General features: G+C 45.7%; 1 protein-coding gene across 1 annotated transcript; it reads left to right on the forward strand.

Annotated features, from left to right (window-relative positions):
• The first annotated feature begins 2,457 nt into the window (after nt 1-2,457).
• angptl2b (angiopoietin-like 2b) lies at nt 2,458-12,695 on the forward strand. Its single transcript, XM_030105251.1, has 5 exons — nt 2,458-2,999; nt 7,263-8,173; nt 10,148-10,341; nt 11,247-11,517; nt 11,595-12,695. Exons 2-5 carry the CDS (start codon nt 7,288-7,290, stop codon nt 11,792-11,794), a joined length of 1,551 nt encoding a protein of 516 aa, XP_029961111.1. The 5' UTR covers nt 2,458-2,999; nt 7,263-7,287; the 3' UTR covers nt 11,795-12,695.
• The last annotated feature ends 2,032 nt before the right edge of the window (nt 12,696-14,727 follow it).

Consider the following 14,727-nt stretch of genomic DNA (forward strand, 5'->3'; position numbering starts at 1 on the left):
ATGAATCCCCCCCCCCCCACCCCCCCAAACCTGCTGAAGATTAGAGGTGGAAAGGAAACTAATCACGGCTCCGACGCCGCAGTTTGAGATGAGATTGAGTCACTCAAAACGCAGGAAAAAAAGCAGTATCACTCACTCGCTCACTCACCGCAAAGTCAGCTGCAGCTGTCACTTTGCAGAGGAAAGAGAAGGAGGAGGGTATAAACAACCGAATGCCAGTTCAGCACGGCATGTGACACACCGGGCCTGAAGATTAATCACATTGTTTTGGATAAAAAAAAAAATCTCTTTATGGGATTAGTTTGTTAAATGAGTGACCAGTCCTTCACGTCTCGCCAACCCTCAGATGTTATGAAATGGATTAGTCCACGTCTCTTTAGTCCAAGATCTTCTGCCAGGAACTCCACTGAGTAAAGCCAGTTGCACATTCTCGCTGTGTCATCAGGGGAAACATTGAGACAGTTCCACTCACTTGAGGAGGAAACTGAATAAGTAGAGGAAGCAATCAGCAGCTGTGTGACCTTAAATACCGACGACACCCGATCTGGACAAAGAAATCCAAACATAAATGTGAAAGTAACATTATCCCTTATGTAATATTTTTTTTATTATAAATATAATTTTCCTTTTTCTTGAGAGCCAGAGTGAGCTGGAGTGTGTTGCTGGTGCCAGTTGTCAGCTGTGACTGCAATATTTTATTTAACTTGCTGTGAAACGACGCTCTGAAGATGTTACAGCATAACAAAAGTTGAGATCAGCCGGTTGTGAGTCGTTTTCCGCTCTCGCTCGATGTTCTAAATGGTGCGTGGGAACATTTTCCCAAAAGTGAAGTATGACTGTTTTATGAGAACAAAGTTCCTCGATAAAAAAAACACATGAATTCAAACCGTCATTACAACCGGGATTACAGTAAGAGTGATGCAGTCCAGTGTTTACCACTTGAAGCCTGCAGAAAACTTTAAATACAAACTTGAGAAAACACAATGGAAAACGCTGACGGTGCGAGTGTATGAGCAGCAGGGGATCCTAAACAACTGCATGCAGAGTAAAGAACAAAAACGTCTCTTTTGAGGAGTAAATCCAGGCTGTGGCTGCAAAACTTTCACTCATTGACTCGCAAAATGCTTGCACATCTCCACTTAAACTGACTGAAGTGTTTTTGGAGACGTACCAGCAGAAGGAATGCCTGTTATATAACTGATAAATAAAAAGTGATGGAACTTCATGAGTTTCCCTGTTTTTTTACATGCATCCAAACAGTTTTTAGAGTTCGGAGTTAGGGCATATAAAAGTTTTGCCGCCATCTGCAACATATTTAATGTTTATACTCCAGTAGGGAGAATCACACATCCTGTGCATTGTAAAACAAACGCCATGGCACAACTTGAATTTTATTGGACACGAAACCAAAATGAGACACTGACGCATAACTTTACACAGCTCTCTTGGATATATTGTTCAATAAACAGGAGGATGCTGAGGTGACTACTTTTAGATGAGTCTAATTTTTATTTGCCAGGGCAAATAAAGTCTAAAAGCCAGTTAACAACAACTAATTTACATAGTTTCTCATTTGGTGCTACTACGAGTTAGGGTTTAATGAAGTCGTTATGTTACCAGATTAAGACATTTATTTCAAATGCTGCCTGAAAAAGTTTTTCTGTAATTATTTAAGGTTAATACCAGCCGTGATTTGAATTTTAAGAGTGAAAAATAGTAAATCACCTTGGTGAAAAAAAGAACTGACTGCCAACACTACTGGCAGGAGAGAAACTGTTAATAAAAGCAAGAAGAAAATGCAAAAAAACAGCAGGCAGCAGGCCCAAAAGCCACATCTTCCCAAGAGGAATTTGTGGATCACTGGCAGCACCGTCCACAATCTGACATCTCTGATGTGTTTTATATCCTCTCCTCCACCAGAACACATTGATTCAAACACGCACAGCCCCGCTTCTGGTGAGCAAGGGTCCAGTATTCAACTTGCTTCAGACAAGTCACCTATGGACTACAAACCAGGGTCAGCAAACCTGGTCTCAGTTAAAACACCTGGATCCGCTTCCTATCTGACGGTCTGAGGCCAAGTGTTCATTCACGCTCAATTAGGATGTGATCAGTGCAACATCGTTGCCGCGCACCACCGGAAGACCTACGCTCAGCCCCAGCCAGAAATAGAGGTGGTGGTGGTGGTGGTGAACCGGTGGCCGGGGGGGCAGGGGGCTGGAAATTTGAGCAGTGTGTGTGTAGCTTGTTGTGCACGCTTGTGGATCTCTTTTGTGCCACGGGGAGGAGGGGTGGAGAGAGAAGGCTGTTGCTTTAAACAAGAGTGTGTTCATTTCATTTTCAGGGAGAGGGGGGGAGGCTCTGCCTACTGCAACACCGCTACAGGATTTCTTTTTTTTTTTTCTTCATAATTTAAAAGCACCAAGGAGAGGCAGAGGGGCGAGAGAGAGAGAGGGAGGGCGAGAGAGAGAGAGGTGCAGTTGAGAGAGACAGCCTCTTAGAGCTGTGAGGCAGAAGTGATGGATTCGGCCCACAGAAAAGTGACAGTCTTCTCCTGACGGGCCACAGGCAGAACACAACCTGCCCCGGACTCAACTTATTCATCAGGAAACTACCTCCACCAACCAGCTCCACTCACCGCTCATTTCCTGAGACTGTTCCAACTTTTTCAACTGGACTTTGGAACAAATCTGCTCAATGCATGCTGAAGACTTTGTTTTTGTTGTTTTTTTTTCCTTCCAAAGTTGAGGCTCTGTTGCGGTAATGATAGTCCTTTAATAACAGGCTTTGAGACCCACTTCACCCCTCCACTGCTGGAATGGACTAAGGTGACAAAGAGCAAGTAACCAGACGAGCAGAGCGCAGAAAAAGGGGGAGAGGAGGACACAGACGTGCAGCTTTCACACTTGGGATGACTTTCTTCCAGGAGAAACTTCAAACAGTCCTGGCAGGAGGGCAAGGCAACTGAGGGAGCGTCACCCGTACCGTGCACTTATCTCGTAAGCATTATGTAACCTTGTCTCATTAAGAAGTTTAAACCTGTTCTTATTCACTGGGCAGGATTAGTGCATGTCTGTTTCACAGGAACATGTTGAATTCTTCACATGTAGCCAGAGAGTAAATGACGGCCACAGTTGGCGTGGGGTGAGAATCAATCAGCCATGTGACACTTCTGATACAAAGGTTAAGCACTTTGTCATTTTCTTTTAAGTGAGCGGAGTCAGAGCTGTTGCTCGCTGCTCAACGCAGTGACGTTTAAATTCAGCACTGACCCTACAGCATCTCTTATCTGACACTCAGTCTGATGCTGGAGGGAAATTCTACTTTTTGCTGCCTCGCTCTGACTCTGAGGGGAGTTAATTCAGCACAGAGGGATGCTGGAGAGAGTTTTCAAGAATTGCAAAGTGCTTTTCTGCTACTGATAAAATCCAGCTTCTCAAAACACATGAGCCCAGAAGTGCCAAACGAAGGCTGAGAGACTTTATTCAGCGCGAGCTGTAAGCAATACATTATTGAAACCAATTGTAGCATTAATTTATTATTAAAAACAAAACAGAGCAGCTTCACTGTGTCAAGCAGACGTCAGATTCAGGATGTTCCCCAGGACCCGAGAGGACAGGGAGGCAGGCGCTTGAATCCTGTCTTTGTTTCTGTTGCCAGGGCAGTGTTTGGATAAGGGGGCTTTGAGGTACTGGAACTTATCGAAACAATTCCCAAGACCCCGTGCCTCCCCATCTGAACTCACAAGCACGGACAGACACTGGACGAAACCCCAGTTTGAGCAGAAACTCCAGCTCCCCTGCTCCACAGACAGTCAAAACAAACACTGCCTTCTTCTGTCAGATTGAACGAGTACTTGAGCCTAATCACGTCCCAAATGTCATGTTACATGGAAACAGGGATTACATGCTTGAGAAAAGAATGAGGTCACCCTCAAGGTAAAGCAATAGTGCATATTACCGCCGGCAAATTGAATTTGACTCGGATCCAACGCATATTGGGTGTCATGGAGGAGACTCTGCCAGTTCTCTGTGGAGTCGGCACTAATTTGAACTTGCAGAACAAAGCCGTTCTGCAGCGTGCCCGCTTCTCTCCTGGCTACTGACAAATGAGGCGCTGTGTAGTCTTGTTGTGATCTCCTGCTGAGAATGATGATGATGTGATTATGAAGCGTTCAGACAGAAAGTAGGACACAGAGAATGAAGTGGGTCAGTCCAAACTGTGTCTTATAGGTGCGACAGGGATGGAGGGGGGTGCCGGTCCCTCCGTCTGGAGGGGTCCGGCCCCGGCTCTCTCCGTCTGCCACTGCCATTGACTTTACATGCAAGTATGGCAGCTCGCTCTAATGAGGTGACGAGGAATGCGAGGAATGCCATGCTCATGTTGAAATGAGAGGGGCTGGGGTGAGAGACATCAACCGGTCCGAGCACGGCTGCCCACCTACTAATTAATATGTGCTGAGCATGACCGAAGAGGCTGGAGCACAGAGAGGCAGTGACTGACCAGCCGCACACGCCCATCACACCTCATTTAACACCAGGCAAAGCCCACAAGGCGGAGTGTTATGAATACAGATTTACCACCTGAAGACAGAAAAACCAAAACATTTTGGTGTGAAGCAGACTTGAAGAAATTACCTGAGAGGAGCCGCCAATCATGCTGCCATGAGAAGGCTCCTCCGCCGAGCCTCAGACTCCGACGAAACTCCTCAGCAACAGTTAATCACCGCAGGTCAATGGCAGCCTGTTCAGGTCAACTGATTTCAGAAGAATAATGATCCACGAGGGCTGTTGACCGCGGAGACGGTGGTCGGGGCTCAGCGCCGAGGATGGGTTAATAACAGGCTGTCTCTGCCGGGGCAGATGGGACCCTCTGCGGTCCCTGCGAGTCTGAGCCCCGCAAGTGTTGTTATTTGAAAACACACATTGCCGGAAAAGCACTCAGACACGCACATGGAGCATACTCTGACAAACACACATTTCATCGCAAGCTGCAAACATTTTCCCCGCAAGCTTTGAAGTGTAGTGAACCCTGGAGCAGGAGATTCCAGGCTAACAATGTCCAAAGTGGGACTCCTCCGCAGCAGGGGCAAATCACACGGCATTTCTCAGCGAGACAGCTCAAGTTCCAGGGGGAGAAACCGCAGGAGCCACTGGCCAAATACAGTCATCAGCACATTACAAGGGACAGGCTGCGAGCCGCTCTATTATCTCAGTTTGGGCTCGCTGGTAAGCGGTTATTAGTGATGTCCCGGGGGGGCTCGATCTGTAAACATTAATTCTGTTGAAACTGATAATGAGAATCGGTGTGCGTAGGGTGAAAAATATTTTTGACACTGCAACCTCTGCATCAATCAGCATTGGCACGGCTGATGTCATGGAGTCCAGGCTTTGTAGGCAGGATTAGTACAGCGAACGAGACGATGCTGTGCTGACAGAGGACGGCTTTGTGGTAAATTTGAAACAGACACTGCACTCGTCTTTAAACTTTTTTTTTTTATTATTCACGGCAGTCGTCTTTCAGCGTTGGGTACTGTTTGAACAAAGTATCCTGGACAGCAGGACCTTGAGGTTTTCAGTACTGCAACGATTTATATAAAGAAAGACAGTTTGCACAGAGGACTCTTCCTCTGCAAGTTCTTGTTTTTTTTCAGTAGGAAAAAGTGTTTACACGTTTGAATCTAGACAGATAAAAGCAGAGGGGTCATCGGTGCCAGGGGTCACGTTCTTGGGGAATGCTGCATTTCTCTTCTCCATGTCTCCAACCTAATGTGCTGGCTGCACGCCCAGATTACCCAGATGAAAATATCTCAGCTCGCTTCCCTAATTTGAGCTCAACAACGCGTCTCTCGCACAGAGTGAGGGAAACACTCAGAAGATTGACAACACACCCGCAGCTCTCGCACAGTCAATATAAGGCCTCTCTATGATGCTTTATGATTGGAAAGGCCCCTTCTGACTGTGGGGAAGTGTTACACAGGACCCTTCTGTAATCCAATATACAGCAGCTTTCAATTAAGCTGCCCCAAGAGTTCAAGGCCTTGTTATCCTTACACAGGAGTTACATTCTCCTGAGCCAAAAGTGGCATCGCTCCTTCTAATAACACCACAACATCTTCAAAAAACCCCACCCCACTTATTTTTCTAAATCAAAGTAAAGAGATGATCATTGCCCGGCAATCAAGCCTCTCATTTTCCTGAACTCCTGGGGGAAAGGGCTGTGCCGCTTTGTGAAGTCATTGAGGAAAAATCTTTTTGAAAAGATTAAGCTCTGAACAGGGCTGTATCTCAGATATAATCAGGGATTTCTGTGGAAACAAATAAGATATCATTATGTAAAACATCCCTCTTCTTGGTCAGAGTAAACCTTTTGCGTAACAGTCAAAACAGAAACAGACTTGCTCGAGAGTTACAGTTAAAGTGTGATTGCAGCTCGTTTTGCTTGACTCCTCGGGTAAGGGCAACACACCAGGCTGATGCAACACGATCAATATTTAAAACAGTTCCTTGAATAGCATCATCTGGTGGTGTCTCAGTTTTTCCATAAGCAAAGATGTCCAGGCCTGCAGAGGGGAGCAGATAGGAGTGTTTCTCCGTGTAGAGGACTAGCTATGGCAGTCACCCAACCAGAGCTGGAGCCAAAAAAGCAAACTAAACTAAACACGCACCCCTACAAGTAATGAAATGGACATCATTAGACAAAAAGAATGCTTTCTGAGGGGCAATGGGGAGAGTTACTGAGTAACAGCTTTTGTAAATAAAATCAAAAACAAACTAGTATACATTCAGTGAACTACATCTTCAAACCAACAGGGGAAACAGGTATGTCAGTGGTAATATTAGCAGTGCAGAAACCAGGAGATTACTCATATTGTATGTGACGGTTGTGTGTTTAATGTCATGGAAAGTTGCAGCGGTCGCTGTGGTGCTCAGCGGGACACATGAGCGATTTCCTTTCAGATCTAATCTATTTCAGGAGCCGAAATTCTGGGAGGTGTAATGACCTCCAGCCCTGCAGCGGCTGCGATGTGTCTGCAGGGCTTCTGTACCTGCCTGTTCCTCTGTGCGGTGTGTGAATGTATCCTGATGGACGCTCTACTTCCTGGTCTCAAACTGAGCAGTAAAAAAAAACAATTTCACCTGTAATAGCCGGGGATAAATCAGTGCACGGCTCTGTCCACACGGCCTTCTGCTAAACCTGCGTGTAAGTTAGTTATGAGTACAATAAAATCATGCTTTGCTCTATTTTTTTCTTCTCCTCAGGCTTTGGTGGGTTAGACACTAACTCATGGAGCCCCCTTCAGCGGTCCTGCTGGGGCTCCTTCTAGTTTATGGACTGGCCTGGGGCGTGCAGCAGACGCAGGGGAGCCTTTCAGACGGCGGCCATGGCGGAGACAGGACCCAGGAATTCGAGAGCAGCGAGGACGGTCTGGGGAGGGAGTTTCTCTACGCTGGCAGGAGCAAGCGCGCTCCGGCCGACCAGCAGCAGGACAAATGCTCCTACACTTTCATTGTGCCCCAGCAGAAAGTGACCGGAGCCATCTGCGTGAACTCCAAGGAGCCGGAGGCCATGCTGGAGAATCGGGTCAATAAACAAGAGCTGGAGCTGCTAAACGTGGAGCTGCAGAAGCAGAAAAGGCAGATCGAGACCTTGCAGCAGCTGGTGGAGGTTGACGGGGGTATCGTCAACGAGGTCAAGCTTCTGAGGAAGGAAAGTCGAAATATGAACTCCAGAGTCACTCAGCTTTACATGCAGCTGCTCCACGAAATCATAAGGAAGAGAGACAATGCCCTTGAGCTGGCACAGATGGAGAACAAGATACTGAACCAAACGTCCGAGATGCAGCAGCTGACCAGCCGGTACAAAGATCTCGAGCACAAATACCAGCACCTGGCTTCTCTAGCCACCAACCAGTCGACTCTCATCTCCATCTTGGAGGAGCAGTGCCAGAGTCGACCTCCTCCCCGCCACGTCCCCGTCCCCGTCCCTCAGCCGCGGCCGCAGCCGCCTCCGCCGGCACCACCGCTCAACAAGCCTTATCAGCCGCCCGCTCTTCCGCGGATCAATAACCCGATCAGCAACGAGATCCAGAGCGACCAGAAATCTCTACCGCCTCTTCTTCCCACCATGCCGGCCGGCACACACAGCCCGTCCACCACCGACAAGCCCTCCGGTGAGTTCAACAAAAGAGCGATACAATCTCTGGTTTCTATGTATTCCTACCAAACACACCAGTTGCCACCACAAATAGGAGTCTAAACAAAAGGCTGCGTGTCTGAGCTGCTCAGCCATTAATCACGTGACCGGCGCGCCTTTCATCCATTCATTTTGGTTTTGTCCCACACTTTTCCAGAGCAAAGGGCGAGTGGGAACAGAAACGCTGTTGTCTCCTGCCTTTTGTGATGCATATCATCTGATTGCCACGATTTAACCCGTCACCACAACACAAAGCATATTAGCAGGGTAAATATGTGTGTGTGCCGAGACGGGTAGCTGGCCGGAAGCCCAGTGGCCTTTCAAACACATGTTAACAGATTCAAAAACTGATGTGAGGAGTGTTTTGCTGGATCAGTGGCAGTCAATGGCCTATTGCCCGTTCCCGTTCATTTAAAGACTTTAGCTTGACGGAAAACAGTCAAAGAAAGAGAACCGATCATCAGCGCTTTGACTCGCGGGAGCGTTTTCCACTGACTTTTCGTGCCACTTTCACTAGACTGTATGTGAACAGGAGTCTTTGTATGATTTGTTTGAAAGGAGGCGTGTAATTTCCTGCCCATAGAAAAGCAGCTAACACCCCCAAAAACAGTTACATAAAAGCAGAACACAGACAGAAAGCTCCACGGCATGCAGTAGTAGAGAGGGAGGATGTGTGTAATGCAGGAACAGAGGAGAAAACAGCGAGCTGGGGGTGAATGAAACGAGGGGAGGGGGTGAAGAGATGCACGCAGCCATGATGTCATTTGTTCCAGTTGCACCAGTCGAGAATCAGTCATATGTTCCACCGAGGCAGCAAACTTTATCAGGCAGAACAGAGCGGGGCAGGGCAGGGCAACTTTCTGGCTTGTATCTGCTCAACAGAGACATTCCTGAGAGTAAATGGATGGCTGACTGTGGGCCACGAAACAGATATCATCCACAGGGATTTCAAGAACCAAAAACAATCTTCAGAAAGATAGCTATCAAATTCATTTCTTTTTCTTTTTTTGCTTCTGATGCACCTAAACCCAGTCCTGTTCCCATCCCCCTTCAGCGTACTGTAGCACTTTGTAAAGCAGGCCAGTTGGCAAAATGCACAAGTGTGAAATCTTAAGAACTTAAACACGTTCACGGCTATTTGTACCAGGGGAGCCATTCCCCCCCATTACTGTTGTTTCCAGATCTGCCAGCTTTGGAATGAAGGCTAAAATCACTCTTGGCACGTATGCAAATCAGGTTTCGCTGATCTCCAACATAAAATCCGATAAAAGTTTGACCTTGCACAGAATTTTCAAAGCGTTTGTACCAAGAACACAACTGCTGCCGATTAGCTCACAGTTGACCCTGCTGTTCCCTGGCAGGCGCGTCTGTGCTTCCTTGGTTGCGAGTAAGCAAAACATCTTAGATACTGCGGAGGTTTTCCTGTTTTTTGAAAATGGTTTACAGCAAAATTGACACATACACACACACAAAAAAAACTACAGCAGACTTTGCCAGACTTGGCAAAGGAGTGGAATGTAAAACACAGATTTGTAAGCCTAATCAGCCCAGTCTCGGAAATCCACTCCTCAAAACCTGACTTGACTTCTCTGATAATTACATAAAATACTAGAGAATAAGTGAAGATTAGTAAAATAACAATCCTGAAAGTTGAAGCATTGTGAGTGATTGAAGCTTTCTGCTACTGTTTCATCATTCGGCAGTTAGGATTCCCTTTGCCCTCATGCCAGTGTTTCTCTTGGCTTCACTGCCGGCAGCCATTTCCCCAGTGAGCGGCGCAGCCAAAGTCAATTCTACAGTTAAAATGAGAGCCTCTGCTGAAAAATGGGATTCCCTATGGCAGAGTATAATAACTCTTTGTGTCACCGAGGTTTTATTCTTCGTCTGCTTCCTATTCTTAACTTTCAAGCCACCGCTGTAGCCGTCTGAGTGTTGTGATCTTCCACTTCAGGTCCGTTTAAGGACTGCCTGCAGGCCCTGGAGGACGGCCACACCGCCAGCGGCATGTACTTGGTGAAGCCAGAGAACGCAAACCGGCTTATGCAAGTGTGGTGCGACCAGAGACATGACCCGGGGGGCTGGACCGTGATCCAGAGGAGGGTGGACGGCTCTGTCAACTTCTTCAGAAACTGGGAGACCTACAAGGTGCGACAGCCTCACACCGAATCAAGGAGCTCATAGTTTAGAGGGGAGCTGGCGACACGAGCAAGGCGTTCTGACTTTAACCAGATGTGAAGGACTAATGAAAGGGTGATTGTTGAGCTTTTCGAGTGTCTGATGGAGCCTGGTGTGGTACCTGCCTCCGTCGCAGCCTTGTGACTCATTAATTCCAGTCACATTTGTTGGTCTTGCGAAATTACTTCATACCGAAATCCAAAAATGAGGAGATTGTGGATTTAAGTGTTGCTTTACCAGACAAGTTGTTTGCATTTCCGTCAGAAAATGATCCTGCTTTATAAACGAATACTGTATCTGATGGGGAATGTGATTTTTTTCGGTAAACCCTCTCTCACAGGAGAAAGACGTTCACTGGTAAACATTTGGGTGCAAGCCAAAGCAATACGAAGGTCCTGATTAAATCTGGCCTCAAGACAAGAATAGAAGTGTTTCCACAATGACTACAAAAACCTTAAAACCATGATAAATCTCAAATTGCTTTTGTGTTCTCCACAGAAGTAGTCTTTCCATGATTCAGACACCGCAGACTGACTTACAGTACAGTACAGAGCCAGAGCAAAGTAGTAGGATATCCTCCAGAATGATGTGTTTTCAGATAAATGCAGTGTCCTGCTGTGTTTCTAATAGAAAAATAACAGGGAGAAATCTGGACACCTGATGTAAGCCATAAACCTGACTCAGAGGGTCCATTTCTAACAATGTTCCTTGAGGATAATCAATCCCGTAGACGAACTAAAGCTCATAATTACCTCCAGAGCACGAGCAACGACCCTGAATCATCACCCAGACATTCAAAGAAACTGTTCAAAGAACATCCAGAGGGGATTTCCTAATCGTACTGATAGTGTTTTACTTATCACTGAACTTCACAGCAAGGCTTTGGCAATATCGACGGCGAGTACTGGCTGGGTCTGGAGAACATCTACTGGCTGACTAACCAGGGGAACTACAAGCTGCTGGTCACGCTGGAGGACTGGTCGGGGAGGAAGGTGTTTGCGGAGTACGCCAGTTTCAGGCTGGAGCCCGAGGCTGACTTCTACAAGCTGAGGGTGGGCAGATATCACGGCAACGCCGGGGACTCCCTCACCTGGCACAACGGCAAGCAGTTCACCACACTGGACAGAGACCATGACGCCTATACAGGTAAAAACCGCTGCAGTTCAGTCCTGTTTCATGAACACGGACGTCTGAGTGTTAATTCCTGTTCCGTGTTCGTGTAGGAAACTGCGCCCACTACCAGAAGGGGGGCTGGTGGTACAACTCCTGCGCCCACTCCAACCTGAACGGCGTTTGGTACAGAGGAGGACACTACCGCAGCCGCTACCAGGACGGCGTCTACTGGGCAGAGTTCAGAGGAGGAGCGTATTCCCTAAAGAAAGTCGTCATGATGATCCGTCCAAACCCGAACACTTTCCACTGAACACCCCAGGAACACACACTGTGCTGCGTCGCCCAATAAACTCCTTCACAGGCCTCATATCTTTTTTTGTTTTGGTTAATCGTGGCATCAGACCAAGTCGGATGACCAAGAGAAAGATGATGTTAAAAGTGCAATAATCCAAATATCAGGGCGAGAAAAGGTCCCTCTAATCATGTAATAAATTTACATGCTGTTACTCAGTTGTCTGTGCTTTTTTGTTTTTTTTTTTTTATTTTATTTTATTTTATGAGACATATAAAGACATGCTCATTGCTCAGGAGTTATTTTAAATGTGTTTTCGAACAAGAACCTTAGTTGGCAGTGCTTCATTTGATTTGATTGAATGAGTAGCTTTGAAATAGGAACCCTAAAATATCTATTTAGTGCGTACCGAGCAAACGAGGCTGACACAGGAAATGTATCCAGTGACTTACTTTTCATTTCATCATTCAGACATATTTCAGACTAATTTTACAGGGAAGGTAGCAGTAAACAGGTAACAGCTTCACTCTTCAGGGCTTTTTTTCCCATTCCAGCATAGTCTACAACGCAGCATAATCCCATTTTTTTCTCTTATACAGTGTTATTCCAAACACCTGCAACTTTTATTAAAAAAAACAATATTTAAAAACTGAATCATTATGAAAATCTGATGAGGTGCCTTCTCTTTATGTCCAACCTTTTTAGAGAAATACGTGTTTTTTTAAACCTTGAATTGCTTGAACAGGCATACATCAATCTGCTTGAATGGATCAAGCATCTGTATTTACTGTATAAAAATAGTGGTTTGTTGATGTCAATAGATCCGACATATTGCGTTTGTACATAAGATCTTTGTAATATAATGTATTAAAGCCTGTTATGTCACTATTAAATTGCAATAAAATATGTACAGCTTGGGTGTTGATGTGTTTTTTTAATATATTTAGTGAAGGTCATGAGAATCTGTATTCAAATGTCTATTGATGCACAAAACTGTTGGCAATACATTTGAAACAAAAAAAATTTGGGAACTTAATCGGCATTAAATTAATGTTTAATCCTTCATGAATGAATGAATGAATGAATGAATGAATAAATGAAAGAACGCACCTGGCCATGATAGTCATAGTCAGCTGGACTCAGCAGGATCCAGCACCTCACAACTACTGCTGCAACCAAGTTTGTTAAAGTTGTACAGGAGATGGCTGAATGAATGAATGACTGAACAAAACAATATTTGCAAAACTGGAAAACAAATGCAGTTTTAGGTTTGTCACGCCTCATGAAATTATGTCACAAACCACCCAGGAATAATTGAAAAATTAGCTGGATTTACAAAATTGGACCAAATTGGAGTTTGTGAGATCATAACTTCATCGCCAGGCCTCTCCCGCCAGAAAAACAAGCGTGCTCACAAATTATGTCCGAATCGAATCCCTCCTGACTGAATTATCTAATAGGGCCGGGGGCGGAGGGGGGGGGTGCAGAAACACGTGGCTTTGCACATGTTGGAATACTTTGGCTTTAACTCTAATTCGAAGGAGAATCCCAAATTTTCACACAGGCGATTTGCAAGACAGTCACATGATATCCATGAAAGAATAATAGACGACAAACCTCTTGTGAGTCCACCGGCCTGCACAAGCTGCTGACTGAGAGCCTCAAAACGCCGCTGTGGGCAAAGATCCTGTCAGCCAACCACTGGGAGGGTCTGCAAAACACACGAAACACAAACACAACGGTGAGACATGAGCGCAGCACAATGGCAGTTTCCAAGTAAATGACCTCGTAGAAATGACGCTTTGTGATTTTTCCTTTGATGTTCTAATGACGTTTTTGGTACTTTTAAAGTCTTGATATTCGGTAGACGCTGATCTCATACTTTGTCTCAGAAGTTTGAATCCAGAGGTCCTGAGGATTTGAGCTTTCACTTGGTGTTTGGTCTGAGATCTAGATGTCACAGCAAACGCGTCACCGGACCTCAGCTTGATGTGATTTGTGCCTCTTTTCGACAGCGTAGCACCGCATTTTGCTCTCTCGTGAAATATTTCAAAGCATGCTCAGTTATTTCCAACCAAAACTGTTGGGAGATGATGTGTTAAGCGTCTTGAGTTACTCGCTCAATTGTAGTACGGCTCAGAAGAGTCTCAATTGATGATTTCTCTCAGTCTGTGATGGAATCACCAATCCGCACAAACCTCTATCAGCCACAACATTATAACCACCTGACTAATACTGTATGGGTCTCACTTTCCTGCCAGCGCAGGATCTCTGAAGGTGGGTTTGTTATATCTGGCGTCAAGATGTTCAAAGCAGATCGTCTAAGTTTGTGTAAGCCGAGAAGCGGAGCCATGTGAACATGTGCGTCAGTGAGGCTTGGCCGCCCACGATTCTGACGCCGGTTCACCACTTTTCTTTTCTTGGACCACTGATGATAGATACTGCCTTTGTAGAGTGAGATCACCCCACATGAACTCTGATCCGGCCAACTCACTATCACTTGAATTTATTTCGTCTATTTCTTAAACTTTAAAGACCAAATTATTACTTTCCCACCAAACAATTAGCACCATGCAAGAGGGAATTCTTGTCCATTTCTGCCCTCAGTGGTCATAATGTTCTGGCTGATCAATGCATATTGAAGAACACCGTGTTTTATTTCTGCAGCCAACGGCAGCATCTGTAGCAGAGAGGGTGAAATATTTGTTTATCTGGAGGACACAAGAGGAGACTCATTTCTTTGTCTATAATGGAGCTATAATCTAACATTTTCCCGTTTCCATATTCTCGTATTCGCTTGTCCTGGTCACATCAGGACACGGAGATGGAAAATACTGGACATACCTTGGAGGACTCTGTTCCTAATGCTCTGCTCATAGCAGGTTAATTATTGTGTCTTTGTGCCAGTAATGGTTTTACAGTTAAAACCATCGACTCAACATCTATTATAA

This window comes from Salarias fasciatus, chromosome 12 (assembly GCF_902148845.1).
Source record: "Salarias fasciatus chromosome 12, fSalaFa1.1, whole genome shotgun sequence".
Taxonomy (NCBI): domain Eukaryota; kingdom Metazoa; phylum Chordata; class Actinopteri; order Blenniiformes; family Blenniidae; genus Salarias; species Salarias fasciatus.